The sequence below is a fragment of the Dermacentor andersoni genome, chromosome 4 (genome assembly GCF_023375885.2).
Source record: "Dermacentor andersoni chromosome 4, qqDerAnde1_hic_scaffold, whole genome shotgun sequence".
Taxonomy (NCBI): Eukaryota; Metazoa; Arthropoda; class Arachnida; order Ixodida; family Ixodidae; genus Dermacentor; species Dermacentor andersoni.
In genome coordinates this window covers 61,355,797-61,383,620 of record NC_092817.1, presented here as the reverse complement: position 1 = coordinate 61,383,620, position 27,824 = coordinate 61,355,797, and the positions used below count along the sequence as shown (strand labels likewise).

The 27,824-nt window shown below is 48.5% G+C and overlaps 2 protein-coding genes across 3 annotated transcripts in view; both read right to left on the bottom strand.

Moving 5' to 3' along the window:
• Positions 1–1,906: 1,906 nt before the first annotated feature.
• LOC126536195 (sodium/potassium-transporting ATPase subunit beta-2-like) lies at positions 1,907–21,001 on the bottom strand. Its single transcript, XM_050183082.3, has 5 exons — positions 20,843–21,001; positions 14,060–14,131; positions 10,089–10,315; positions 9,061–9,368; positions 1,907–8,519 (listed from the first exon to the last, which is right to left on the bottom strand). The coding sequence occupies exons 3-5, from the start codon at positions 10,125–10,127 to the stop codon at positions 7,919–7,921; spliced, it is 948 nt and encodes a 315-aa protein (XP_050039039.1). The 5' UTR covers positions 10,128–10,315; positions 14,060–14,131; positions 20,843–21,001; the 3' UTR covers positions 1,907–7,918.
• A 1,283-nt stretch (positions 21,002–22,284) lies between these two features.
• Positions 22,285–27,824, bottom strand: part of NAT1 (N-acetyltransferase 1) — a 44,879-nt gene continuing 39,339 nt past the window's right edge. For both annotated transcript variants that reach the window (XM_050183064.2, XM_050183065.3), the window contains exon 8: positions 22,285–22,778. In XM_050183064.2, the coding sequence (XP_050039021.1) occupies positions 22,692–22,778 (87 nt within the window). In that variant the 3' untranslated portion in view covers positions 22,285–22,691. The remainder of the gene's footprint in view (positions 22,779–27,824) is intronic.

The following is a 27,824-nucleotide window of genomic DNA, read 5'->3' as shown; positions in this document are numbered from 1 at the left end:
GTACATAGGCGCGCTGTTCTTCCGCAGACCTCGCCGCACGCGGCCTTCCCATTGCTCGGGTGGAAGGGAACTGAGATAGCGTTACGTGGTTTGCCTATACAGCCCATGACGTCGAACCACAATCCATGCTAAACAGTGACTACTCCGGTTTTACTTTTTTATTACAATATCCTTTTTCATTACATACAATACGTTTCGACACTTCTCGCGATTAAACGCGGCTGGGGCATATACCCAGCGATACGCTTTTGCTTTATGCTTTAGCTCTTTTAGCTTCGGCGTGACCGCCATCTTTTTTGCGTACGCACACAAACCGCCAGAACCTAGCGCGTAACAGCACCGCTGTAAAATAATTATGGCGTGCGCGCACGAGCCATATTTTCGTTGCGGTCGAGCAAATAACACATTCGTTCTCTAAAGAACAAATGATCTACTCTAGAATAAAACAGAGTAAAATTTATGATCAGTGTATACAAAGTGGGAGCCGTGGATCCCGTCACATACGTCAACTATGCGCAAATGAAGCACTGCACGGAGACAATTTCGTCAGTTGGTGCGGCGAACATCCTGAAAACTACAAAAATTTGACTTTTTTTTGTTTAGATGTCATCTAACAATGCTTAGTCGGCACATCGCTAAAGTCTTTCCGATCGCTACCCCACCAACCTACGTGCTTCCATATATCGCAGGTTTTTTGCCGGGCGTTTTACCAAACCTACACATACTGCTCAGTGTCCGGCTTCACATGCTCACAATTTCATCCGCAAGAAAAAGAAAAATCCACAGTAACAAGGAATTAACCATTTTTTCTCTTACTGTCATCTGCTTGTGGCGTGTCTTCATTGCTAACATTAGTATGTTTTAGGTATTGCGTATCCAAACTTACTCTGTCCGCTGTTTCTAAAACTCCCTATTCACGTCTCACTATAGGCTGCGGCAAGCCTTTTTTTGTGACGTCACTTTAGCGCCAAGAAGCGTGTGGTGAAGGGCCTGTCCTGGTGAGCTCTTCTAAAGCCGTGCGCGCTCGGAGTTTGACAGAACAAAACTAAAGCAAAAGGGCGTATAGTCGATATTCTATAGTTGAGATTAAGAGAAAGAAAATTGATTTAGGCAGGCGATGTAACGCGTAGAATAGACAACCGCTGGCTTATCAGAGCTACAGAATGGGCACCAAGGAAAGGGAAACGCAGTAGAGGACGAAAGCGCACTGCACTCTAAAGCTTTTTACACCCTTAAGGGTTTGTTCGACGACAAAAACACGACCACTACACCTGTGATGACAGAAGCCGTAGTTGAAAACTGTGTATTTATTCTGACCACCTGAAACGCATCGAAATATCTGACCCAGGAGTTTAGCAGCGACAGCAATTATAGTTTGTTTCATGCGGCTTTCGTGTCAGCTGTCGCAACTATATATATATATATATATATATATATATATATATATATATATATATATATATATATATATATATATATATATATATATATATATATATATATATATATATATATATATATATATATATATATATATATATCATCACCTTTACTCGTCACAAAAAAAGTCACCAAAGAAATGTTCAATATTACGCTTAAGGGTGAATGGTAGCCATGGGTCAAACCAAGCACCATTTACACACCTTAAGGGTGTTGAAATGTCTAGTGTGTAGAGGTGTTCTGATGAAATTGAGGAATCCGCAGGCCTATATGATAGGGTAAGGTAACGCAGGACAGAGCTACTTTCTGGCGATTACTGGGAGAGGTGTTTGTGCTGAAGTGGGCACAAAATAAAGGCGGCGGGTGAAACTTACCATGGGCAAAAGATCTCACGTTGTTGAAACACATATGTGCAGCGAATCAAACTTCGACGTGAAAGGGTTTCAGTGGTTTCGCCAGAAAGAGGAACGAGATAAGATAGATTTATTCCTCAGGCTGAGACAGTGGACAGTTGGGTAAACCCGAGAGAAGACATGGCTCCTTGATGTGCAGAGGCCCGGTCCTCGCTGAACACATTGTACAGAGAAGGGCGGAGAGTCGGGAAGGTGGGAGAGCAGGGCAACGACATAGTGAATAACACACTCATCCGCACAAGTGAATGCGTCGTCATGTAACAACGTACGACAAGAACTGAAACTCGCAGCGCATGTTAGCGTACATCGCGTGTCACACCTAGAGGAAACCATTCATTTCTTTTTTTTTTTTTTTGTCGGCTGGAAACAGCTTTCACGTTCCAGCCGTTTTCATGGAAAACAGTGACCGACGTTGACGCCCCATGTGTACATTATCGAAAGATCGCTGGTCTGCACGCATGCTTATCTAATATGAAGCGCAATCAGTGTTGTAACATCGACCATTTAATTGGTGGTTCCTCTCCGCGTGACACGCACGTTTATTGGCAACGGATGAAACGCAGTGGTTCGATGGGCTGGTCTTTGGCAACTTCAGTGACCGTGCCAAAATATCTAAGGTGCGAAATAGCACGTGTATATTTTTATGCTTCCCGAACCATGCATGCCTTGTCTTGACGCAGCCCGTGTCTAAAGGCACGCGCTCGAATTCCTGCGTTTCACTCGCGGCTGCCGAATGTACACCGGTGCTTCAAAGGCGCGTCGGAGTTCGCTTCGTGGAACCAGGACATCAAGGCTCTGTGTATTGACATTGCCGTCAGCTAAGGTTCATGTGCTTGACCGGTGCAGCACACAAGACCGCGTCTCATTACACCGCTTCTTTGAAATCACGCGACCGCTCTCGACACATGATCAGTTAACGTATCAGTTAACGATCAGTTAACAGTATCAGTTAACGTGTACGAGATCCTGTTCGCCAGCATCGACTGCACAGCAGAATCGACCGCAGTGGCCACAAACCTCCACGCCCGCCTTCTTCCTCAAGAAGAAGAAAAAAATTCATACATTTATTTTGAAAGGTGCCTACTGTCTTAAACTTCGTAGTCATTTGATGTCATGGCATGCAAGCCTTTTTTTAATGGTTCCGGAGCAGCTGCAACCAGTTTGGCTGTACAACAATGACGACCGCACCGCCAAAATAAAGCGTATGGAGCGCTTGGCTACTTGAACGTCCAGTGGATTCGGGCACCTGACCGAGAGTGCGGGAACTCGTGTGCAAATTCGTGGTGCCCCGACAGTGTGCATATAGACCGTCTCTCCAATGCTGACGACATTAAAGAAAAGAAAAAAAAGGAAAAAGCGGCCATGCATTTTGATACAAACTGACGTTAAAGCACTACGTGATCGAAACCGATTCGGATTCTTCGACCATATGCGGCGTCTCTCATTGTACAGGTGTAGCTTTTGGGACATTATAACCAATAAAACAATGCAATGTACCACTGAGCTAGTCTAAGAATAAGACTTCACGGTGACACCACACCTTCACATAAGCCACGACGTGGCATCCTCACGAAAAACGCCTCAGTGCCGAGATCTCGCTTCAGTAACAGCCGGCTCACCAGTCGAATCAGCTGCGCGTACGACTCTGGGGGTCAAAGCGATGTCCCCGATGTCTCAAAAACAAAAACAAGGAGGTGATTTAGTTCCAGCTCTAACTCAACAAGTTGAAAAAGGCACGCATGCACACACACACACACGCACACGCACGCAACTAAAAAAAAAATATTACAAAAGCGAGAGATGGTCCTTCTTTCGCATCGCCGACTCGCAAAAGACAAGTGATGGATACTGAGCAAGACAGGATTCGTTTGCGATAACGGGGCGCCGATGCTATGCTGTGTAAGCGCGCCAACTGCGGCCTCAAGTGTAAACAAACCGCTGTGCCGACCTCCACACAGCGCACGTGCCTCAAACAACAGCCTTCGTGCCCGTGCAAGGGTACAACTCCTTGGGCTGCTGTAGGACAGGAAAGAAGAGAAACGAGCCGCACAGAAACTATAGCGAAGCGCATTATAGCCACAACTCCACAGTGAGATGCACGCGAGTCCGAAGAACAACGACCCACGTTGTACATGTACGCATACAACCACACACGCGCACGCGCAAATACAGCTACACGTAGAGAACAGTGAGCGCAGAATGAATGAGCGTCTCGATGAGCGAGGTCGCGCTGCCCGACTCGCAGCTCTTGGCTGTGTGCAGTGTTCTCGAATGTGAGTGAAAAACCGGACAACGACTGATTCCTCGTTCCGGTCGTCTTCCCCTTCGCACAATTTCCTCTTATCTATACAAGCGCAAAAAATATAGATCCACTCGACGTGCTTTTATCAGAAATATGCTTTTGTTCAAGTGCCTTTTGTTTATCTCATCCTTAAACGGGAACTACCGCTACTACACTTCAACTGGCGCTAAAAATATCTGAATACGTTGGTTTTTTTTTTCTTTTTCGTGCGGCACCTAAGCTAAAAATGCATATATATATAATATCTGTATACTGGGTGTTCTCTCCCTCGTTTGGCGCCAGATCATTTAATAAAGTCAGAAGGCAAGTTCAGCGTCAACATTTTGATAAGCGTGGTTGTGCTCAGTGGCGCTCACTCGTGAAAATCAAGCGAATCATAATCCACATATAGTAAACCTTTTCGTCGTATCAGCTAAGAAAACATGGTAATTATAGTTTGCTAATGTTAAATGGCTGACAATTTTGATGAACGCCAATTATTGTCCTCAATAGGCGTAACGTTGCCCCGAAACACTCTTGTCGGCCCTTTCCTATGTTTCTGAAACGATTCGCGATGCTTCGACTATTTTCTTGTGCTAGGACGCTGACTTTCGTGCAGTGATCATAGCGACCAATATCCGGTTTCATTGTGCAAAAAAGAAAAGAAATATGAAGCTCACCACCAGAAACAAATTTCAGCAAAGGTGAGAAACAGGTGACAGTTGTGTATACGTAACCATTATCTGAAGAAAAAAAAAAAGACAGGTACGGCTGGTCAGATGTCAGTCGTCGTCTTCAGGCTCGTCTTCCTGCGACTGCGAGCGACACTTTTCTTTCTGTGCACACTTTTTCCTCTGGCCACGACATATATTCCGTGTGCCAGAAGTCCTGCGAACCAGCTGTCCAAGGTCGATAGCCTCATATCCCATGTTCGTATGTGTTTGTGAATAAATGAAAGAAGCAGCACAGCGAATCACACACTAGACAAGTACTGGAGGTTTACAGCTGCGGTGTCAATGGTGTATTGATGTTTCCATTGTAAAACACGCAGTAACTAAAATATGGATGCGCGAACAGTCGCTGCTCCTCATTTGACAGCGTCCTTCTGTCAGACTGCTAGCGCGACATTACAGCTCCCAGTCCCAGATCCCATCATCTGGCAGCGGGGTACATTGGTCGCTTCATTTGTATGCAGTCACCTTGCAATGGCTACATTTGAACGAAAGTTTCGCAGGTAAACAAAAAAAACAACACTGCACTTTCGACGAAGGATGTTTCAGGGCGTCTTTATGCTTACAAGGACAACAGACTTACTCGGCGTGGGAGCCGCTTCAAAGAACTTCCCCGACATCGCTGAAAACACAAGTACTCTCTAGAAGGTTCGCTGTTAACTTGGCGCAGTCAAGGAGGAAAATACCCCGTAAATATATGGTCCGCGACTTCAAAAGAAGAGTCGACCTGTCTTTCACAACGAGTATAAAGAAGTGGCGCGAAAGAGGTGGGTAATTAAACTGCTGACCTGTTATACGATTAAAGAGAACAACCCCTCACCTTCCCGTCCTACCCTCCTCGCTGCCTTTGTGCACAATATACTTGCGAGTAACACATGCGTCGATGAGCGTGTGGACGCGCGCAACAATAAATGAGCCCACAAAAGAACACCGACACGTTCGTCACTCTTTGTTTCTTTACTTTCACCGAACGGCTTATGTCTGACGGATACCCTTCAGCCGGAACCGCTACTTCTGCTACCACACGGCTGCGGCTCATGGAGTTCAAGAAACCGTTAGGACTACATAAATATAAGCAAAAATGACAGCGGACGCGAAGGTGAAGGGGTATGAGGCCGGCGAATGATCGTAATATCTTAAACTTTCTTTTTTTGCATTAGGAAAGAATGCTTCATAGTATTTGCTACCATGCGCCTTATACTTGAACAAAAACAGAAATTGTTCATTTTTAATATCGTACAGTTGCCATCCTTTCCAAATGTTCCTATGCTGCGAGAAGAAAAAAACAATAAATAAATAAAAATAATTGTCAGGGAAAACTAACCGCTTTTGTTTTCTAAAGCACATGTGACAATCAGAAGAAAATTACAGTGAAAAAAGACTCAAGCAAATCTCGTCACCACTTCGTTAATTGAAAACCTGCCTCTGGGCTTCTTGAAAACCACTAAGCGTTAGCCATATGTGACCATTGCGCATTTCATCCCTTGCATACCCTTATGACGTCGAAACTACCCTTTACTTGTGGGGGCTCCAACAGAATGGCAGTGTGGCATATGAAGTACATGAGAGCGACTCTCCGAAAAAGTCTAAGGCTTCAGTCTTCAGCCCTACAAAACAAACAGCGGCTTCGACTCGCCAGACCATAACCTTGTAACAATGACCCTCATCGAAACCTAAGCCCGTCTCCTAATAACTCACTTTGAGCGAAAGTCTCTGCCTGCTTACCGATCTTTCATCTAATTCTATTGCACGCTCCGCCACCGACCAAAGCTTAGAACGCCTTTCTCAGGCAACCAACTGGCTCAAGTCAAGGATACAATCAAATCTAATATCAGCAAAACAGCATAACTAATCCTGATGAGTTTCGCGTACACTGAAAGGAAAATCAGCCATCTAATGGAACAATGATCAAGTTCAATGGGTTCTCTCTGACCAGCGTTCAGCGTCAGCCTTTCAGCATCTCAAATTCTTTCCTTCACCGAGATCATGAAAAAAAAAAAAACACAGAGCACAAATAGATTATTTCCAAGTGCAACGACGCAATACAATTCATACCATAACATTTCACCGACTCATCCTATTCCTTAACAACGCAATCACTTAAGCTCTGCTTCCCAGCTATCTCGCGTGAAACTTTGTAACCCAACAAATTTTCCCCCTATTGCAGACGTGCATCGCATCTTCATGAAAGCAAGTACAAACTTTGGGGTTGACTTCCATGTAGATCGCCAATGCTCTAAGCGTGCACCATGCATGATGTGAAAATGGCAGCAGTGGCAATGGTGGTCTGCCTGCCTTTGCTCCAGAACACTCCCCTACAACTCTCCATCGACGACGCCCAAACTTGCGACAGAATGCGTTTCCGTTTCCAGCACTCTACGCGGTCGGCAAAAGTGCGCATTCACAGTGCCGCTCAAGTTGTTAGCCCTGCCAAAGACGCAAACGCAACCTGCTGCGGGCATATACAATGCTCAGACACTTGGTGGCTTATCGTTGACGCCGTATCAGTAACGTTCAATGACAACAGTAACGCGCCAGCTGGCCGCGGTACAATGCCACGGAAAAAGATGTCAGTCTCCGCAACGATGACCAGAAAGCAACGAATGTTGCCGCACTTAACGTAGGTCTGCTGCTACTGAGCTGCAAACTATACACGTGACCACTCTGTCTCTCTCTCGTTCTTGTGGTATATATGCAGATTTCACATAGAAGCGAGAGAGAGATCGAGAAAAAAATCTATAGCAACTTCAAACCCACCAATTTTTTGTCTCTTCCCGTCAGAGCGAAACAGCCTTCAAGTAACGTATCAGAATGTCAGGGCAACGCTCAACGCAAAGTGCGGCAACGCTCGGTTGAAGTTTCCCTCAATCATCCACGCGAACCGACGAACGTTTTTTCTCAACTCAGACCTCGGGGTGGCTGAGAAGATTCGGTCATCGCTCCTTTCCAGCGGCCAGTAGCGCTACGTCTGCGCACTTGATGGCAGAGACGATGGGTCAAGAGGGCGCCCCCGTGTGGTCGCAGCCGGCCGCGCAGACGCCGAGCAGAAGGCCTCAGTCGACGAGCAAGTTGAAGAAGAGCTCAGCCGAGGCATTCGCCGGCGGCGGGTTTCGTACCCAGAGGCGACAGCGGACGCCGATCACTACGGCCGTCGAGGGTTTCCTAAACTGGACGGCCACCAGGGGCGCCATGTAGTCCTTGTGTCCCGTGTACGGGAAGAACTCGGTGCGGAAGCCCTGGTACGGCGTGTACACCACGCCGCCCAGGTTTTCGCGGTCCACCACGGTGTCGCCCTCGCACTGCAGCAGTACGAGGTCCGGCTTGAGCAGTGGCAGCAGGGCCGCCGGCAGCAGCTGCGCCGCCTCGTGCTTCGCGATGGGTGTAGGCTCCCAGCCTAGAACGTTGGAGAACTGGAGGAACACGCAGGGACTGCCTTCCTTGTAGCCGAAGTCGAGCGCTGCCGTGCACTCGGGAGCCACGGCGCGGATGTCGAAGAGGCACACCTTGCCGTGTTCCGGCCGCCGGCCGAAGCACTCGGTTACGTTGGAGTTGCGCGACGCGCGCACGGGGTCGTAGGCCGACACGAGACCGTTGAGCTGCGCAGTCAGCTCGGGCCATTCGCGACCTTCGTACGGCAAGCTTCCGTGGCGGAACCTGCGAGCGCGGGATTTTTGCAGATGCGATATAGGCCACTGTGATGTGCAAATCAAGCTATTCGCGATGTCAAATGATTATGAAGTGGGCAGCCACCATGACAAGAAATAGAACACAAGATATGAAAATGCACCTTCCCATTGTTCAATCGGACTCTTTGGTGCTGGCACGCGCTGTATCAATGTGAAATAAAGCAGTCCGCGAAGGATACGCATGCCCCGAGACACTTCCTATACAGTTAGGAGCACCCTACCCTACATATCATGGGTACGAGGTCAAGAAAAAGGAAATGGTGCTGAAGTTGGTATTCATACAGTGATGAACCTAAACGGCCACGATAAAACACCTTGCGGTTTACGCAAGCGTAACTTCAGGCTGTTCTAACACAATTTTCTCTGCTGAGTCGGCGCGGGGTCGCGTAATCCCCTCCGCTTGGAGCTTGTGGGCCGCGATTCTATACAGACCGAGGTTCGTTATCACCTTACGTTCAGCGTGGGGTAAAGGAGAGAGAGAGAGAGAGAATATCGCGTGCTCTCCTCACCAGATCATTCGGTGATTCCCTTTGGGCCGTGGCCACATTGTCAGCAGGGAGGCGTCGTCCGCCCATACCGTGTCGTCGACCTCCCTTCCGGTGGAGAGCAGCGTGGCGATAAGCACGACCGCCACGAGTAGTATGGCCACCAGCACAGCGATCCACCACATGACCCGCGGCTTGGCCAGCCACAGGCTGAAGGCGCCCCCCTGCTCCTGCTGTGCTTGCTGCTGGTCGGAGGACCGGGCGCCATCGGCCTTCGTCGCAGCGCCGTCCTCGGGACCATCGGCCGTCGCCGAGACTGTGCGTAGCGGAACCTGTCACGCGCAGCAAAGTCTCCCGCTGTCATAGGCTGGGTCTTCGGAGTGGCCGAAGAACGTCGTCGCGTATACTTGTAAAGGCCATACGACTCGTTAATAATCACGAATTCGCCATGCATGTCATGTCTACGAACTGCATTCAACCGTACGGCAGCCATATTCGGAACTGATTATGCCGGGTGAGCCTTTGTTGCAGAAGACAAACAGAATATTTACTGACAGCCGTCGCGGTCTTAGTTGAAGGTGGAAAGCAGTGTGTGCAGTGGCCACGAGAGAGCGATGGCGTAGCCTCCCCATTGCGAATAGCATTTGTATTTGAAGACATCGTGCTCCGTCAACTGCGCAAATGAACAGGGCATCTGCACTGCTTTGTTAAGTGGTTACGCACAATCTAGCTGAAACCAGTGAGGTCGGAAACGGAGAAACTGAATGAGCGATCTCCTTCCCTTCCTCCCATCTTTGTTTCTCCCAGCCTTCGGTACGTGTGACTGCCCCTGCATGCATCCGGCCGAACACTGCAAAGGCGGGCTAGTATAGGCGAGCTACACATCGTCTTCTCCCCTTCGCGGCCACTCATTTCTCGCAAGCACACCCGCTACCCGCACAGCTCGGGCCTCGGTAACTTGCGCGAGTGAGTTCTTCCACTTCCGTCTCGCGGAAACGGAGCGAATATAAAAGCGAATACCAAAACATCAAGACAGAGAATGGGAGACAGACCTTTTCAGGCTCCTGTGCGTCGGTCGCTGGTGGTGCCATAGCCGGCCTGCTGTGGTCAACCACAGCGGCGGCCTGCGGGGGCGCCGCTGTGGCCTGCTCCTCAGGCCCCGCTGCCGCCGAGCCCGGGGTTGCGGGACCGCCGGGCCGCTGCCTCTGCTGTTCGCGGAGACTCGCTGGCGCCGGTGATGGAGTGCGCGGTTCAGAGGGCGCTCGCACGGAAGCCGCGCCTGTGCGACACGTACGGGACAGAGGCTGTGTCACACGAGGCAGCGCATTCTCGTCCTTTGTGATTCTGCATGCATACTGCGCGACGCGACACGTTCCCGCTTTTCCGCTGGTTTCGCCACACCTGTTGACCCCCGCCAGCGTAATTATCATCGTCATGATAATTTGGTCATCGGTCTATTTTACGACGTTTCAGGACGAAGGTCTCTCTCCTAGCGATGTGCAAACGTTAATCCTGTCTTGCGTCAGCCGGCCCAACTGCTAGTTTTCTAGTCTTATATATCACGCCACCTCATTATCTGCCGCCTAGCTGGACATGTCGTTTCCTTCCCTCTGCGGCCATTTTGTTACTTTGATAGGCCACCATTTATCTCCTCTAAGCTGGTTTAGGGGAGTGATAACGTCGAATGTAATCTCGTGCTACATAACATATTGCTTCCTAAACTCTCCATGTAGGATACACGTTTTAAAAGCCGGAACGCTGCCTGGGCGTAGGGTAACTGCCGCACCTGTCCCACAAACCTCAGTTGGTATACCACCCTTCTCGGAAAACCCTGTCGTTCTTCGATAAACGTCGTCAATGCGTTTCTTTTGTCCATGATAGTGTTCCTTTTATTTGCATGCTTAATACATTACCCAATCCAGGGCACCCCTTTCCGTGGGTGTCTTTTCAAAGCCCCACGACCACAATTTGGTGATGCAGTGATCATCGCTGAGGTTTCGCGCGCCATGTATGCAAAAGTATCTTTATTTTTATTCTCGATTTTCAGAATTACTCTCTGACCTTCAAACAATACTATTTCCTTCATAATTAGTGTGTTCAGTAATCTATAGTATTTGCTTATTGATTAGTGTGCCCGACATAGCAGCGCGCTGATGTGTGCCTTTAACCTTCATTATTCGTTAAACATCCCTCCGCTCTTCTTTCCCATCACGAAGAGAAAAGTAAGCTCTGAAGTTAACTCGAGCTCTATTGGCGTGAACAATGAAAATCGTGCCGGCATTGATATGTCATACCCTTCCGAAGACGTGGTTATAGCGACTGCAATATAGCGACTCGTTACTGCTTTTCGCCTACGTCCTCTATTACTCTATTGCTTCGAGAAAGTGCTCACGAGCTCGAAGAAACAATAGCTTTGCAGGCGGTGTGATTACGGTTCTGCTAGAGATCAGTTATAGCAAACGAATATAGAGGCGCCCTGAGCCTTTCAATAACGTCCGTTTGCACGCCGTGTTACACGGTCAATGTGCGGGGCTCCGTCGCGATTGCAGTTCGCGCCATAGCCATACTACCAAGTGTCTTTCACCTATAAAGCTCGAGAAGAGACGTGTGCAACAGATCGCTTCAAACTACACCTTCTAGCGACATGCATCGAAACCCCGGAGAAATAACGCGAACATTCGACAGAATTGAAATGGCCGCGGTGATAAGAGCTCAATATATATATATATATATATATATATATATATATATATATATATATATATATATCGTAAGAAGCCAAGAAGCATTGACACCAAGGACAACATAAGGGAAATTATTGTGCTTAATAAATTAAATAAACAAACGAAGAATTAATGGAAATTAAAGTGGATGAAAAAACAACTTGCCGCAGGTGGGAACCGAACCCACAACCTTCGCATTTCGCGTGCGATGCTCTACCAATTGAGCTACCGCGGCGCTGTTTTCCCATCTACTTTATTGGGTGTTTATGTGTCCTAGTAGAACCCTGGGAGTGTTAGCCAGCGCCACCACACACAGACCTTGGCGGCGGACGTGGGACGTCCTTTTTTGCCGCAGGCGTCACGAGAACGTGATCTTTTTGGGTGAAGGCAACTGGTCAATAAACCCACATATGCTACCTGAAGGCATCAATGTAGCCGGATTCGAGACCCTCGTTATGTAATAAACGAGAAGAAAGGGGGTTAACCGAGGGTCCCGATTTTATTAGTCATATCATAAGAAGCCAACAAGCATTGACACCAAGGACAACATAGGGGAAATTATTGTGCTTAATAAATTAAATAAAGAAACGAAGAATTAATGGAAATTAAAGTGGATGAAAGAACAACTTGATGCAGGTGGGAACCGAACCCACAACCTTCGCATTTCGCGTGCGATGCTCTACCAATTGAGCTACCGCGGCGCTGTTTTCCCATCCACTTTATTGGGTGTTTATGTGTCCTAGTAGAACCCTGGGAGTGGACGTCCCACGTCCGCCGCCAAGGTCTGTGTGTGGTGGCGCTGGCTAACACTCCCAGGGTTCTACTAGGACACATAAATACCCAATAAAGTGGATGGGAAAACAGCGCCGCGGTAGCTCAATTGGTAGAGCATCGCACGCGAAATGCGAAGGTTGTGGGTTCGGTTCCCACCTGCGGCAAGTTGTTTTTTCATCCACTTTAATTTCCATTAATTCTTCGTTTCTTTATTTAATTTATTAAGCACAATAATTTCCCCTATGTTGTCCTTGGTGTCAATGCTTGTTGGCTTCTTATGATATGACTAATAAAATCGGGACCCTCGGTTAACCCCCTTTCTTCTCGTTTATATATATATATATATATATATGTGTGTGTGTGTGCGTGTGTGTGTGTGCGTGTGTTCAAATACAGATTTCTAAAGCTACACAGACAGCCTAAAATGAGGAAACTGGCTGGGAATGCACTGCTCGAGCTGAACAGCACAAGTCCAATTTGCTCCTGTTATTCGTTTGTCGCTCCACGTTCCCCTCAAATTAATTTTAAGAAAAAGCCACCTTTGGTGAACAAGGAACGGTTTGAATGCCACGCTCATTGAACGTTATGATCGCTGAGAGAGACGAAATTGCCTGAGATATTGTCACTCGCGTGACCGGCAAAAGGGGCACCGAGGTCACTGTCCGGGGTCATTGTCTGCTTTCGAGCGCATCTGTATAGAATGTCTTTTGTACTCAGAAGCGGCAAGCGGCCGGTTGCGGCCCATAGATACAAGCGTCAACGGCAATAACAATAAAAGTGCACGTTTCTGTATCGTTTCGATTTTCCAAAACGTACATAACGAAATGCGAAACCCTGAACATAGGATAACGACACGCGCATGCGAAGTCTGTATAAGAACAGCTTACTTTGTATCACTTGGACACGGGTAAGTTTAGCTATGAAAGTTAATGACACTTGCACAACATGGACAGAGAACACCTATACAGCTCAGAGTACATACACAATAATATGGTACATTGTCTAATACAGCACGAAAATCATGTTAAAAAATGTCAAGAACGAAAATCCGAGGCAAGAACTATTCGCATTATCCCTAGAACTACAAACACCACCGCAACTACATGCTACAACACTGCTTGCGAGGAAGAATGCTGCGCTCTACTTTCCCAAAAAGTCATTTTTTTTGACGCGTAAGCGTCACGCTCTCAAGACTAAGCAGCAACTACGTAATTAACGGCAAGGCCTTGGTGGTCGGTGGTCGCGCCAAGAGCGTGCGTTCTGGGTGGGTAATGCCTCACCACCAAGGTCGTTGATGTACGTTTAAAGTAACTGGTATGTCGCCCTTCGGATCCATACCACCTCAATTCTTTTAACGGTGGGTGGGGCGGGTGGAATGTAAAGCGAGTGTGAATTCACTTTGGATAGACGGTTACGTATATAATGAGCGGGGATTTTACAATATACGCGAGCACAGTTCTCGGAGTGAGGCTCTATATACAGAAAAAAAGAAGAGAAGCAGGCAGTTAATAGCGTATGCTACTCACCCTCTAAGGAATCACTAAAAAATAAACCTCCACATCTCGACACTCCACGGGGGAAGGCTCGTTCAGGTGCACCTGCGAAACGGCGACAAGCAGACGACGAACGACACTGCGGTCAGCCACCATCCGGGACAGCTCGGATTTTCAGCATCACGCCCAACATCCGCACGAGGATTGACCGATACACAAACGCAGCAGCACCAGCGCTCACTGCCGGCTGCTCGTTGTCCGCGGCTCTGCCGAGAGCTCGTGCCTCCTCGCGCGCATCCGGAGGTGGGAGGAGAGGGGACGGGGGTGAACCGGGCAAAAAGAAAGAAAGAAATAATAAATCAGAAAGCAGGGAGGCGTGCGGTGGGGGCTTCGTCCGACCGTGGCACGCTCGGCGCGAGCGTCAACAAACGCGCCGGAGGAGGAACGGCGCAGCTCGGGGTCTCTTCACGCCGAGGAAACCAACGCAGCGCAGAAGCCCGCACGTGTCGGACAACATAGAGAGAAAGGGGGGACGCATCGGGGTGGTGGTCCCGTTGCAACAGCAACACGAAATGAGAGGGCGAAAGAAACCGGTCGGGCATTACGCAACGCCTTGGTGAAAGTTTTCGTCTGGTGCACGGTACAAGAGAGAGAGAGGGAGAGATGAAGAGGAAAGGCAGGGAGGGGTTAACCAGATATTAATCTCCGGTTTGCTACCCTACACTGGGGTGGGAAGATAGGGGTTACAAAGAGGAGAGGAAGAGGTTAAATAAAAAACGGCCGTGGCTTAGCTTGGTTAAGCCTGGTGATTGCGAAGCAATAGTGTGTTATTCTCGGATCAGCTGGTAGTATGGCTGGTGGTAGTCTTGGGTTATGCTAGTGTTACGGCTTACAGTGAATCATCTAAGCACCAGCACGTCCCGGTGCAACTCGGACTTGAGCACGCCGTTGGCGAACGCCCGTATCGAGCTGAAGGACGAGAGGTCCAAGTAGCGCATAACGACGTTCTCGATGCTCGACACCCGCCGAACGTCGGTGGCTGCGAGGAGGCCGCTGCTGATGTCGCGACACGCGAGGATGACTCGGGTAGACTCGGGCGCCGCGCCGTGCCCCTGGTGAGAGGAGCGGGAGTTAGGCCGCCGTTGGTGGCTACCGCCTCGCCTCACGACGGCGTGAGATGGGGCCCCGTTTTTACACAGCTGGTGTGACGTCACTCTAGGTCACGTGGTGTGACGTCACGCAGCGAGGTCACGCTAAAGGTCAATGGTGCCTACCACCGCCTCGCCACGGAAGGGGGTGAAGTGCGACCTAAAGTAGTATTGCTTCGCAATAAGTGTGTGTGTGTGGGGGGGAGGGGGGTATGAACATACAGAGACACACACACAAAAGGCGTTCCGGTTAGAGACGTTCACAGAGGCCGGTAGATCGCAAGAAGCGCGGTAGCGCTCGCACGGCCTTCTGTGACGTTAGTTCCTGTCGACCGTGTAGAATTCCTTCTTCCAAAAGTGGTCGGTCGTCCACCTGGTTGAGTTCGTGGCGAAGGGATTCCCTCTGTGGACTGTATTGCGGGCAGTCGCGCGGTATAAAGTTTCCTACTTGGTGCACGCGGTGCTGCCCACCGAACCGAGCATGCGCAGTCGGCCGCACATGCATGGGCGCGCACGCATAACTGCCGCGCAATTTGAAAACATCTTGTCACGTCAGCACGGAAGTACGCGCGCGGTCCTGTTCAGAACGCGTGCAGCTCGAACGAAGCCCGCTGGGCGCGCTTTGATTTTGATTTTCTTCTTATTGTCAGTATACAAGGTGTCCCACGTAACTTTAGCCAAACCTTAAAAAAATGTGTGAATGCCACGTAGCTGGACAGTACCAAGGTAATGTTGTTTGCCGTCGCTTGGAGATACTCAGATTACTTTTTGTAATTCTACCGAATTACATAATTAGTCTAATTAATTAACCGACTTCTCAACTATTATAATTTGATCAAAGGTGTCAATGAGAAAGTTATAGAGCAACATGAAAAACACCCGATACAGCTTTTCGTTGCTCAATACGTGGTACATAAATGCACGTGTTGAGCAACAGAAAGCTGTATCGGGAGCTCGTACCCCATAAAACCATGGTGCTATAGTCCAGGCAGTTTCAACGTCGATAGGCAGTTTCAACACTGATGGGCAGTTTCCGAATACTGATAATTTCATCTGCTTCTTGTAGCCCCAGTCTACACAGCCACCACTTCTGATGCGATCATTCCTCCATGCGAACGTTGCGACTCCCTTTTGGCACCGAGGCACGAAATCGCACTAAAAGAAGAGAGACGCATGCACGCGCCAAAAGTGGCGCTATTTCCCAGTCCGACAACAGTATCCCTTGCCCACGGTCATTCGTTCTGCTCCCTCACGTTCACATACGATTAATTCACATAAGACTAATTAAATGTCTGGCTGACTCCGACCGGCTCACTGCGTTTATGGAAGCGTCTTGCCAAGCGAGTCGAGCGAGCCAAACTCCTGCGGGACGAACCAAACGCCAGCCGCTGCCCTACATACCGCTGCCCCCATACATCCAAGTTGACCAAATTTCGGTCCACTCTCCGGAACCGACTTGACCAGAATTATGTGGGTTTGCAAAACGTTTTGTTTGGCGAATTGGTACATAACAAAGTAAAAAAAAATTATATAGCGCAAAAAGAGGACATAAAAAATATGTTACGGAAACATTCGACGATGACCGTCAATGAGAGCGATTAGCTGAAAGCTTCAAAAGCGTTCGTCTATTTCTTGCAGAAAAAGGAATTAGGCAGCGTTTGTGGTTTCATTGTGTAATTCTGTGGAGACCAGAGCCGTTAACGAGCACATCCGTAGCGGTGCTGGAAGCCGCTCCACCAATCACCACAGGAGGAGATGGAAATGAGGAAGGCTGTCCTTCCCGAGCGATCCAGCACAGCATGTAAACCACCATGCGGCCCCAAAAATCTCGCACGATAGCACTTGCCGACAGGCGCGGCTATTCGCTTACACACATGCTGCTGAACAGACGCCGTTAACGAATCCACCTTCGCATTGTCACCCATTGCCTATATTTTCACAACCTCCGCAACAGCCCTGCAAATTTAACGAAATTTGACGAAAGATTCATTTTAGCGTTGCGAATTCCGTGCCCAGAACGCATAAGTTCGTGAGAACTATAGAGGCTCGAGTGACGAACACGCCCCGCAAGTTGGTTGCACGTAAGCTTTGGGGGCGTCTGAAGGTTTTCTATGCGTGCTGTGGTGGAGCGCTCGGGAAGGAGAGGGTTCCTTTTTTTCCCGCCGCTCTCGCCTCCCTCTAGCAGAAGAGGAGGATGGCAGTTCACGCCGGAGCTCGCGCCGCTGTTACAATAGGATCGGCCTGAAATTCAACGCCGCAAGTCCGGGGAACGCTCTAGCTCGCTGTCGTCCTTCGTCGGGCTATACTTAAGGCGTCCTTCTTCCCCGAACGTCATTGTGTGTGCACACGCCCACTCTGTCGAGGGTGGACAAGCGTCCGGCCTGTTACGTTTCGCCTACAACGCGCGGTAATGCCGGCGCGGATGCAACGGACGCCGGGGCTTTGTTCAAAACGGCGGACATTTTGGCCTGTTCGACGCCGCCGCAACGCCTACCCGCCAAGCGTGTCCAGGCGTGTTTCAGTGCCACGTGTCTTCGTGTGTGCGTGTGTGTGTGTGTGCCCTCGCTTGTCAAAGCGCGGCAGCCGGGGAGCGGAGTTCCCCGAATGAGGAGCCTGGACGTCTCTCGGTTCAGCAGGTCTCTCGGCCCGACAGTTCGCGCCGTCGTGGGCTCCTGCTGCGCCGTCCCGTGACCTTCATCCCGTGACCTTCCCTCCTTCCCTTTTGGACCGCGACGCCGAGGGTATAAGAGCAGCTGCCCCCGGACGCCAGAGGAGAGGCTCCGATTTGTACTGTTGAGTTACGTGCTCTCCCGTCTCTCCACTTCGGTCGAACTGACCGGCCGCTCTTTTGCTATGTTAGAATAAACCAGTTGTTCTGTTACCAGTCTACTCATGCTTTGCCGGGACCTTCGGATGCTTCCAGTGCCCCAGGCCGCCAGGCCAACGCTACCCTTGGGGCTTGCGACCCATTGGCAATAACGGGCGTCAGCACCGAGACCCCAACAACTCGTGCCAGCGGTACGATTCCAACAGGCCTTGCGATACGATGTTAATGATGACTACCTGTTGAAAGCATTTGTACGTGTTGGAAATATCCATCAGCACAGCAGGTAAACGATTAGCAACGTCTTGCGCTCGTGCCGTTAATCCTCGCGCGAGCTTGAAGCTTATGATTACTATAGTGCTCACAGTATACAGTACCGTCGTAAGCTTTCTATTATAGTGCCCTATGCAACCCCCCAGAAGGTTAAAAGTACACCTCTTGGAGAAGGTGATACAAGTGATGCAGGGCTATCGTATATAGTTACCTCTGTGGAGAGACCTTACTATTACGCGACAACGAGTGATTTCATCGGGTGCGTGTCATTCCCTGGTTCGAGGCCCTCCAAAAGGCTTCATAGCGAGGCAACCCTTCACATTACGGTGAGTTGACCCTGACAAATTGGTCCCACCAACTCCGCCCCCATGCTTTTTTGCACTATGTATGTGAATAAATCAAGGAATTAATTCAATTATACGACGCATTGTCTTTCTAAAGACAGCCCAAGTCCGAGACGGGAGAATAGTCTGGCCAAAATCATAAGTCCCATGGTCGCTCCTTTCATGTGCACCAAGTTTCACGTCTTCGAGGCGTAGTCAAGGGCCTCTCTACATGTCCTAGCACGTGGCATAGAAAGATCTTCGACAGCTCTCTATTAACAATGCAGCAACCATTTGATTGAGCTAGCAGGGAAAACTGGTTAAGATATCGCAGTGGCTTAGGATAACGCCGCATTTCAAGCTTCACAAGTTGCGACAGGAAACGTATTCCTACTGGTCTTTCTGTAGTCCCAGATGGGACTACGAAACTATAGAAAGGCGAGATAATGCTTCTCGTGCACTGTTAACTACCCACAGCCATTATATATGCCTGTGATTCGCTCAATTATGTTCTGAATCGGCATAAACAAAAGTCGTCCTTCTAAAGGTAGCACGTGCTCTTTACGAGTCGTTTCTCACTGGGTGCTGATAAAGTTAAAAAAAAAATTTGACTAGTTAAAACATTACCAACAACCGTCGCGCAGGTAGTGTGCGATTATTGCTTAAGGATTGAAATTTAAGTACGATTAAGTAATGAGGCCTTAGGTGCAAGAATCACGATCTGATCATGACGCCCGTTGTAGGGGAGGGGGCGGGGGGCGGGACTCCGGGTTATTGCTGACCAATTGGGGTAATTTAAAGCTCTGTCAACGCGCGGTAAACGAGCGTTTCTGCATTCCGCCCGCATCTGCGGCCGGGATGCGTAGAACTCGCGACCTCGAGCTGAGCAACTCAACGGCATAGTCACTGAGCTATCGCGTCGGGTACGTTATTGCTTGGGCACAAAACGAGCCCCAAAAGGTATAATTTTATAAGGAATGTATCTGGCGACAGCCGAAAGAAAGGAACCAAAGACACCTCTGCAGATGAAATCGGTGATTTGTATTACGAACTTGCAGTACCTCTAACTTGGTCGTGTTCTTCACAACTATAGGCTAGATAGCAGGCGGTAACTTGCTATGTTCACGATTCACATTAGAACGAGCCGGTGTCACGGCAACGAATAGCATCTACAGCCAACGGACTACCAACTTCTCAAATGCGCATGAATTCCTACGTCATTACAGTTCCGAGATTACAAATCTCGTCGAGCTACTAACACGAAACGTGACAGATGGAAACGAAGTCAAGAAAGCGAGTTGTCCTCTGAACGTTTACGAATTAGAAGGCAAAGGTAGCAATCCCTGCGTTCATTCTTTCGGTTTTCTGGCAAACGTGGGTGGCTTGTTGCTGTATTATGATGGAACTTAGTATTGTAAGCAGCTAAGGACAACACAAGGCACGACATAGCATGCGCATATTTCATCGTGAAGAAACGAACTGCCGCTGCAACGTTCTTTGAAGACCGGGCGCCAGGGCGTCGACCAAAAGCAGTTGACCACTGCGCAGAGCAATGCGCGAGCCGCATAAAGCTACACCATTTACGTCTAGAAACAGGCTCACTTGTTCGAATGTGCCCAAGTCCTAGCTACTCAATAGCTTGCCACCGTGAAGCGATCGCGTTTAATCAGTCAAGGTTAGCGGGGCACGCATCATTGCAGTACATTCTCTGAACTGGGCCATGACGTCATCGGGCCCCGAATATCGTGACGCATTCAGATACGTCTCTTTCCGCGCCGCTGCTCATTTCGTTCTGTCACGAACAAAAAAAAAAAATACTGGTCCAGAGAGCCCTCTCCCCCTCCGTCATCCCTGTTACGATGTCCAGCGCCCGACTCGCGCCAAGCTACAACGCCTAGCGCCGAAAGGGAACTAGGGCGTGCCTTTTGCGGCCTCGACATGCTAGCAGCAGTAAACAAGCCGCTCCCACCTCGTCGCCAGCTCCAAAATACAAACGCGCGACCGAAATGGGAAAGAGAGGAAAGTCAGGGGGCGCGAAGCTGGGGGCTGAGCGCGCGCCCGCGAAACGTGGTGGGATGCGGAAGAGCTGGGCATCGATCCGCGGACTCCCGAGACGCCATCGCCCTGCGGCGCAGCAGCCGAGTAGGCGCGTGCCGTTTCGGCTCTGACCCGACGCGAACAGCTGTGGCCGCTCCCCGACGCGACTCCGCGGGCTCGGGTCTGCCGCGAGCTCTCGGCCGAGGCTCACCTGAGTGGCGACGTCCATGGTGTACGGCATGGCGGAGTAATTCCGAGCTACAGCGCAGCGAGCACTGGGTTACGGCGAACGCAAGCAAGCGGGAGCGGCAACACCACCACCAGCACGAAGCAGCGACGCGAAGGTAGGCGTTCACCCGGAGGGCCGCCCGCGCATGCGCCGTTCGACGCGCTTCCCCAAACGCGACGCGGGCGCCAGCGTGGGGCGAGCATGGGAGTCGTTAGCCGTTATCCCCAACCTCCACCCGACGGGATTTTGGGTAGACCAGATGCGCACTGTCTGTACAACTTGCAGCGAAAGTTTGTGATATTACGCGCGAAAGACTGGCCGGAGGAAAAAGATAAAGCTAACACAGTCTCGTACATTCGTTCAGCAGGTGAAGCATTTTAGAGCTTCTGGAACTAAAATGAGTCATTTGCAAATGCTGTGAAGACCTCCACAAAATATATTGCCAGATAAAACCATGGCTCAAATCATTAGGAATTCAGTTACCTAGCACAAACTAGTTCAACCCTTCATTCCCAAGTTCTTTCCCAGTTATGTAGAATTTTTCTTATTCCAGCAAGTTGTACATTATATCCACACACAATTAACATTACATGTGTAGATTCACAAATTATTAAAACACTTATGGCCCGGAAAGAGTTTCCCTTAGCACGTACGAGATTCAAGCCAGATTCTCCAAGCAATTAACAAAAGGAATTTGAAGTTGTGAGGAATATGTTCCAAGTGGCAAAATGCAAATGTGCTACGCGAACCAGAGTCGACAGGACCAGCTGATGTCGTGCAAGCAATGGGGAAAAAAGCTGCGGCCTGGACAAGCACAACTAATCTTTAGCAATATTTCTACAGCTACAGCCGTGTATTTATTAAAAGATATTCCCCTCAAGTTTGCGATACATTCGTATCCTGCATTTTTTTCATAATGCACGATCGTAACTTCTGGCCCATGTACACAACGCACTTGGCAAGATTGTACCTCTCACACATGCATTCGTGTGCAGACGTCATGTATAACACCAATGGCTAACATTCATGCTTCCAAGTGGCACGAGATGCTACTAGCCAAACTAATACTAAGCCTAATACTAGCTAATACTAATACTAGCCAAACTAGTACTAAGTCAAACTTAGTACTAGTAGCCCGATTTCCACTGCAGTTGCAGCCAAACTGCCACTGTGCTACATAAGCAAAAGTGTGGTCCAGACAGCTGCCCCCAATGTGCCTGCAACTGTCTTATTAAAGCTTAAGACCTGCCCACCAGCTGTTCCAGTGTTGCATAGGGGAAGCAATTACAAAAAAATGTTCAAAAGACTTGGCTGTTACTATATGCCTTAAGCAGTGCAACTAGTCACAGGTGTGCCAGCTATGCAAGACAGCTTGTGGAGCTGCCTTGCCAATAAAGCACCCCCATGGAAGAGAACACGAGCTCTGCAAGATAGAAAAAGGAAAGCTTTATTCATCCCAATCGTAGCAGGGCTGTCCCACATGCACAGGTGGGTGCCCCACCAGCGAAGTCCTTGCTTGCTTTAAGATCAAAACAATGCGTTCCAGTTTAAAAAGAGCTCAGCTTGCAGCCTCAACTGCTTGCCTTTCTTTTAAAAAAGTGACTGTTCCTGCCCTGCGAGGATGTTAAGAAAGGCGCAAGGGCTTGAGAGAGTGAGTGGACAGGAAAGAGTGGCAGATCTGGAACAGAAAGGCACGCAATGGAAAAAAAAGTGAAGGTGGGGGAGCTGAGAACAGAGGATGCAGGGTTCTTTTTACGCTGTTGTCTTTTGAGAGCGGAGTGTCTTTCTCCGACTGCCGCCTCGCTTTTTATTGAGTCCTGCCGGTAGCACATCAGTTGTCTCCTTCATCCGAGCAGTCTTCCTCGTCTTCCTCCTCCTCTTCCTCCGCCTCTTCCAGCCAGGTTAGCCACTGGTTCACCTGCACAAGGAGCAGCAGTAAAATCAATTTCCGTGCAGTACTTTAGATCAATTTCTCACTACACTTTCTCATTCACATTTACCCAAAACTACCTTCACATAATGGAAAAGAAAAACCAATGCAGCGTTCTCTGCGATGGCAACGGAAGTTTTCATGTAGGTAGATGACAACAATGCACTGCTCTTATTACGAGAGCTGTCAAAGAAAGCTGTTTTACATATTAAGCCAGCAGCAACAAATGCTCCGCATTATTGACATTCTGTAGACGCTTGGCCCACAGGATGAACTGGTGCAGTAGGTTAGTGGAGGCATGGGCATCATCCAATTCACGATGGTAGTTGGAGGAAAAGCAGAATATCAAGTGCAATAGAATGTACGAAGGACATCTTGTGAGTGACAGACAAAAAAAGCTATCCCAGAGTGACCATAAGTAAATTAAGCTTTGCAAAGGTAACCTGTGCAGGTTAAATCTCGTTCTGATTGCCAAAATAGGAGGAATAAAATTTTTTTATATAAAGATGTGTATGCATGAAAATTAGCAATTTGCTTTTTCTATTAAGCCCATAAACGATCATGGCACTTGGCAGCGGCACGACAGACGGCAATGACACAGGCACTTGCATTCCACTCTATTTAAGACTAATTATACCATATATTATATCCTTAGTTGCAGACTATTGCTACGTGTTATATTTGATACATATTTCACGTTCATAACACATGGTCAGCCTACAGTTTTTTTTTTCTAGAGTGGTTACAAGATAACCAAATCCCCGATACGTCAACCCTATCTGAAGTCAGCTTATACTTGTGTCACATGGGCATCCATGAACTCCAAGATAAGCGAACATGAGACTACCTAAGCAAGTTCGACTTCAAGAAAGTTGTGGTTGTGTCACACGGCCAATAACAACTTTTGAAAGAAGCCGTCAGAGGCGCAGCATTCAGCAGTTTTTGCACAAGACTGCAACTTCTAATTATGCTCCTAGCTATTATAATTAGCTCTCCTTCCATAAAAAAATATTTATTCAATATATTTGATGCAGAAAACATGCACCTCGTTAAAAATCAAAGTGCACTCGCTAAGCAGATACTAGCCACTGTCCTTATCTGCGTTTTGCTTTGCAGTGTGGCGAGTAGGTTCTACTCAAACTACTGCAAGCTATACTAAATATGCAATATTTCGTGCACGGCGACCTTGTGAGCTTTCCTTTTTTGTGTACTGATGTCGGTGTCGGTCATCAGTGACCACACCAACCCCTGCACGACTAGCACGACAAAAGCTACATTTACATGAACGGAAGTCTGGCTGACCAGGCCCAATGTGATCACATTTACGCGACTCACTTTTGAAGAGTCTGGAAAACAACGGCAGAGAGTCAAGCAAAGACGAACACGTTCGATTTGGCTTCCAGTTCCCACTACCGTCTGCAACAGCTTTATTTCATGGGTCTTATTGCTATGATGAGGTTGCACGGCACAGTGCTTGTCTTTGCCGTGTCCCGATACACTTTCCGATGCCGGAACATAAATTGCGACGTCAGAGCGGTCCCCACGCAAGTCTCGGCGCTGGCGAGCCTGACTCGTCTGCGTATACATGCATGCTGCAATCGGGTTGGGCGGGATCAACCTACCCCATACAGTCCAGCTGACTGAGCCTGACACCCTTCGCAAAAGAGCGACCATGTGACACTGAGTGCATCTCCCTCAAGATAGAAGAGAGTTAAAAGGAGTTTTCAGATGCCCGTGCAATGGGGGTATTAGAACTAGCTTTCAGAAGTGCTGGAAAGCCTTGGAGCACCCTTAATTTATTATAACAGCTTTTCTACAGCAAATTCTACAGTAACGTCACGATACAGAGATGGTCAACGTGGGCAAATAGGACATTGAAACATTCTGGCACTTTCCGAGGCTTGCTCAGTTGCTTCCTATGCGGCTACTCATTAGGGTTGATGTAGCAGCATAGCAGACAATGAAGTAAGTGTCGCAACGTTTCAATGTCTAGCTCCCACGTGACCATCTTCTGCGTAATGACATCCTGACACAGTAGAAACGAAACCGAAAGTGGATGTAGAAAAACTGTTGTAACAAAATATTTTCAGCGCTGCAAGTCTTTCAAGTGTTTTTTCTAGGGTTTCAAGGTCTCAGACCTTCATTTAGAGAAAACATGAGATGAAAATACGCCAGTACACCTTTAAAAGGGGGGGGGGGGGGAAGAAAAAACGCGAAAATAAAATAAATTTTGGAAGTGTTGGTTTTGCAATCTACATCGATTTTCCCACCTATCCACCAAGTTTCTCGTTTCTAGAATTAGAATGTAAGCCGAAATAATTTGCACATATCCTGGCTGAATTCAAGCCAAAATTGACCCCAAAACTGCCCTAGCGTCGCCCAGCTGCCACTTCATGCTGCGTATCACCGCAATCTTGGTCTCATTTGAAAGGGGTAACCTTCCTGCTTTAGGGGGGTGCGAGGCTCAGGTTGCGAAAATTGTGGAAAAAAATTGGGTTTTTGGAAACTAAGCGTTTTGGTATCTGCAACGTTTAGTCTATGCTGAATCAAAATGGTTTGGCCGGAAATGCACTAAAACTGCCTGAAAAAAATTCATTTGTCAGTGCACAGGGTGAGAAAACAGCTTTAAATTGCGCAACATCACCGCAGTTCGCGGAGACATACTGTATTTACACGATTGTACGTTAACCACTTCTTCTAAACTTGAAAATCTGAAGGGGGGGGAGGGGTCGACTTACAATCGACACCAAAACATGGCACTGCCAAAAAAGTGAGACCAACGGGAGCGACAACGTAGTTACAATGTTATGTTTGCTCTATGGCCCTACCCATAGCTTTTTTGCTATCCCGCGTGTTGGTGTTGGAAGGGTTTTTCAACATTTTTGAGAGTTTTACAGTGCACACAACACTCGGGGGGGGGGGGTGTCGATAGTTGATGGAAGCACCGCTGTTCCATTCGTGGCGGCACCCTCAGAACGGCGGCGCTTGCGGGGAGTATCGGTAGTTCATGGAAGAGCAGACACCGCTCGTGGGTTTCTCATAGGTGTTCTATGGGTTTCTCTTTCCCTGTTGTGTAGGCACTGGTTTGACGCGTTCCACTTGACTGCTGGCTACGCGCTACTTGTATGCTTCCTCAGTCAAGAGTGCTCCAGGCCCACCAATCATTCCGCATTCATTCACAGCAGCGTTCAAGAGGGCTGCCATCCTTTACGCCGAAGAAACAAATCACTGCGGAGTGGGCCGCAAGTTCTAGGTTTCTGAACGGGTGGTGCAAGAGTGGCGACTGCAGCGAAGCGAAATTTTCACCTGTGACGGCAAGTGCGGAATTTCCCACGTGCCGAAGTCTGGACGCTTTGTGGAGCTGTAGGCTAAGCTTGAGTCTTACGTCGCTGAAATGCGTGATCGGTCCCTGCCATTGAAATGTGACATGGTCATGAAACAAGCCCGGATCTTTGCCTTTTAAGGACCTGCTCTGCCGTGAGTACAAGTGGCTGACGGCATGTGGTTGGGTGCATTCGGCGTGGGCTGCTGTTCCACAAGATGTGGGGCAGTTTGCCAAATGTGAAATTTCGCTGGGCGACGACACGCTGTGGGACCGCAGCAACGATGATAGCAGCACCAGTGAAGACGAGTAGTCCAGTGACCATGTCAGCTACTAATAAACTTTCGTTATCGAATGTGCCCTGAAGTATGCTCTCTCTTTTTTTTCTTTACTTTTAAATTTCCCATGAAAGGAAACATTTTCTTTTTTCATCCCGCATTTGCTGCGGGATGACAAGCAGGCGGCTGCAGCTGTCAGTGCGGGACAGCAAAACGAACATGGCGCGATTATTTTTCTTCTCGTGAGTACATTACGCACATTGAAACAGTTTCTTCCGTATCAGTAATGAAAGACATCGTTAATATCAGCAAGTTTGCGACAATAACGTAGCCATGTCCACTTTGAAGGGACAAACAGATGGGCGCTCTTACCTGCCAGTGATATAGAAACACATGGCGGGCATGCTGCGGAAACTGCGGCACTTGTCTTCACTGCTATCCTACTACGGCACGTTTCCTTTGAGTGGGCGAATATCTTAGCTGCGTTACAAGCATCGGCATATGAATAGGGTACAGTTGTAACGTGTCAGTGTAAACGTGGCCATTATTGTTGCTGCTCGCGATTTTTTGCGTGCCCACGAGTGCAGACGAGAAAAATCGAAAGGCGCCCTGTATGTTGCTGAACAAAACCAATATGAAGGCTACAAATAATAAAGCCGAGGCAAGTTTGGTAATAACTTTCTTATGGAAGTGCGGAACATGGTGAAAGGAATGAAATGGGGCATCTGCTTAAGGGGGGAGGCGGCAATTGAAGTGGTCAAATTGTCAAAATTTGAGTTTTTTTTTCGCAATCCACGGACATTTACTGTATTTACTCACATAATGATCGCACTTTTTTGTCAAAAATTGACGCTAATTCAGGGGTGCGGTCACTACGCGGGTTAAATTTCATGCGAAAAAAAATTTTTCGTACTGCGTTTGTTGCGGGATGCGGGACACCAAAACAAAAATGGCAGTCGGCGGAGCAAGCCAAACGCGTTTTTTTCTTGTCCAAGTACATAACGTGCATTGAAACAGTTTCTTCTGTATCAGTTATGAATAATATTGTTAGTATCGGCAAGTTTGCAGCAATAATGTAGCCATGTCCACTTTGAGGGGACAGAAACAGATGGGCGCGCTTAGCTGCCAGTGACAAACGCATGGCCGGAGTGCTGCTGAAACTGCGGCATCTGTCTTCACTACTATCCTAATATGGCACGTTTCCGCTAAGGGTGGGCGAATATCTTTGCTGTGTTACAAGCGTTGGCGTATGAATAGGGTACACTTTTAACGTATCAGTGTAAACGTGGCTACTATCATTGATTTGTTCCGTGCCCACAAGTGCAGATGAAAGAATCGAAAGGCGCCTTTGTTTTTGTTGAAAGCCTACCCACAATAAAGGCAAGTTTGGTTGTACCTCTTTTTGTCATGGAAGTGCGGCAAGTGATGAAAGTA

Excerpts from the sequence above, each read along its gene's own strand:
- LOC126536195 (XM_050183082.3), bottom strand. The coding sequence starts at position 10,127 with ATGGCACCACCAGCGACCGACGCACAGGAGCCTGAAAAG. Across the intron at positions 9,369-10,088 it reads ACGCACAGGAGCCTGAAAAG|GTTCCGCTACGCACAGTCTC; the intron begins GTCTGTCTCCCA and ends TGCGCGTGACAG. Across the intron at positions 8,520-9,060 it reads GGGAATCACCGAATGATCTG|GTTCCGCCACGGAAGCTTGC; the intron begins GTGAGGAGAGCA and ends CCGCGCTCGCAG.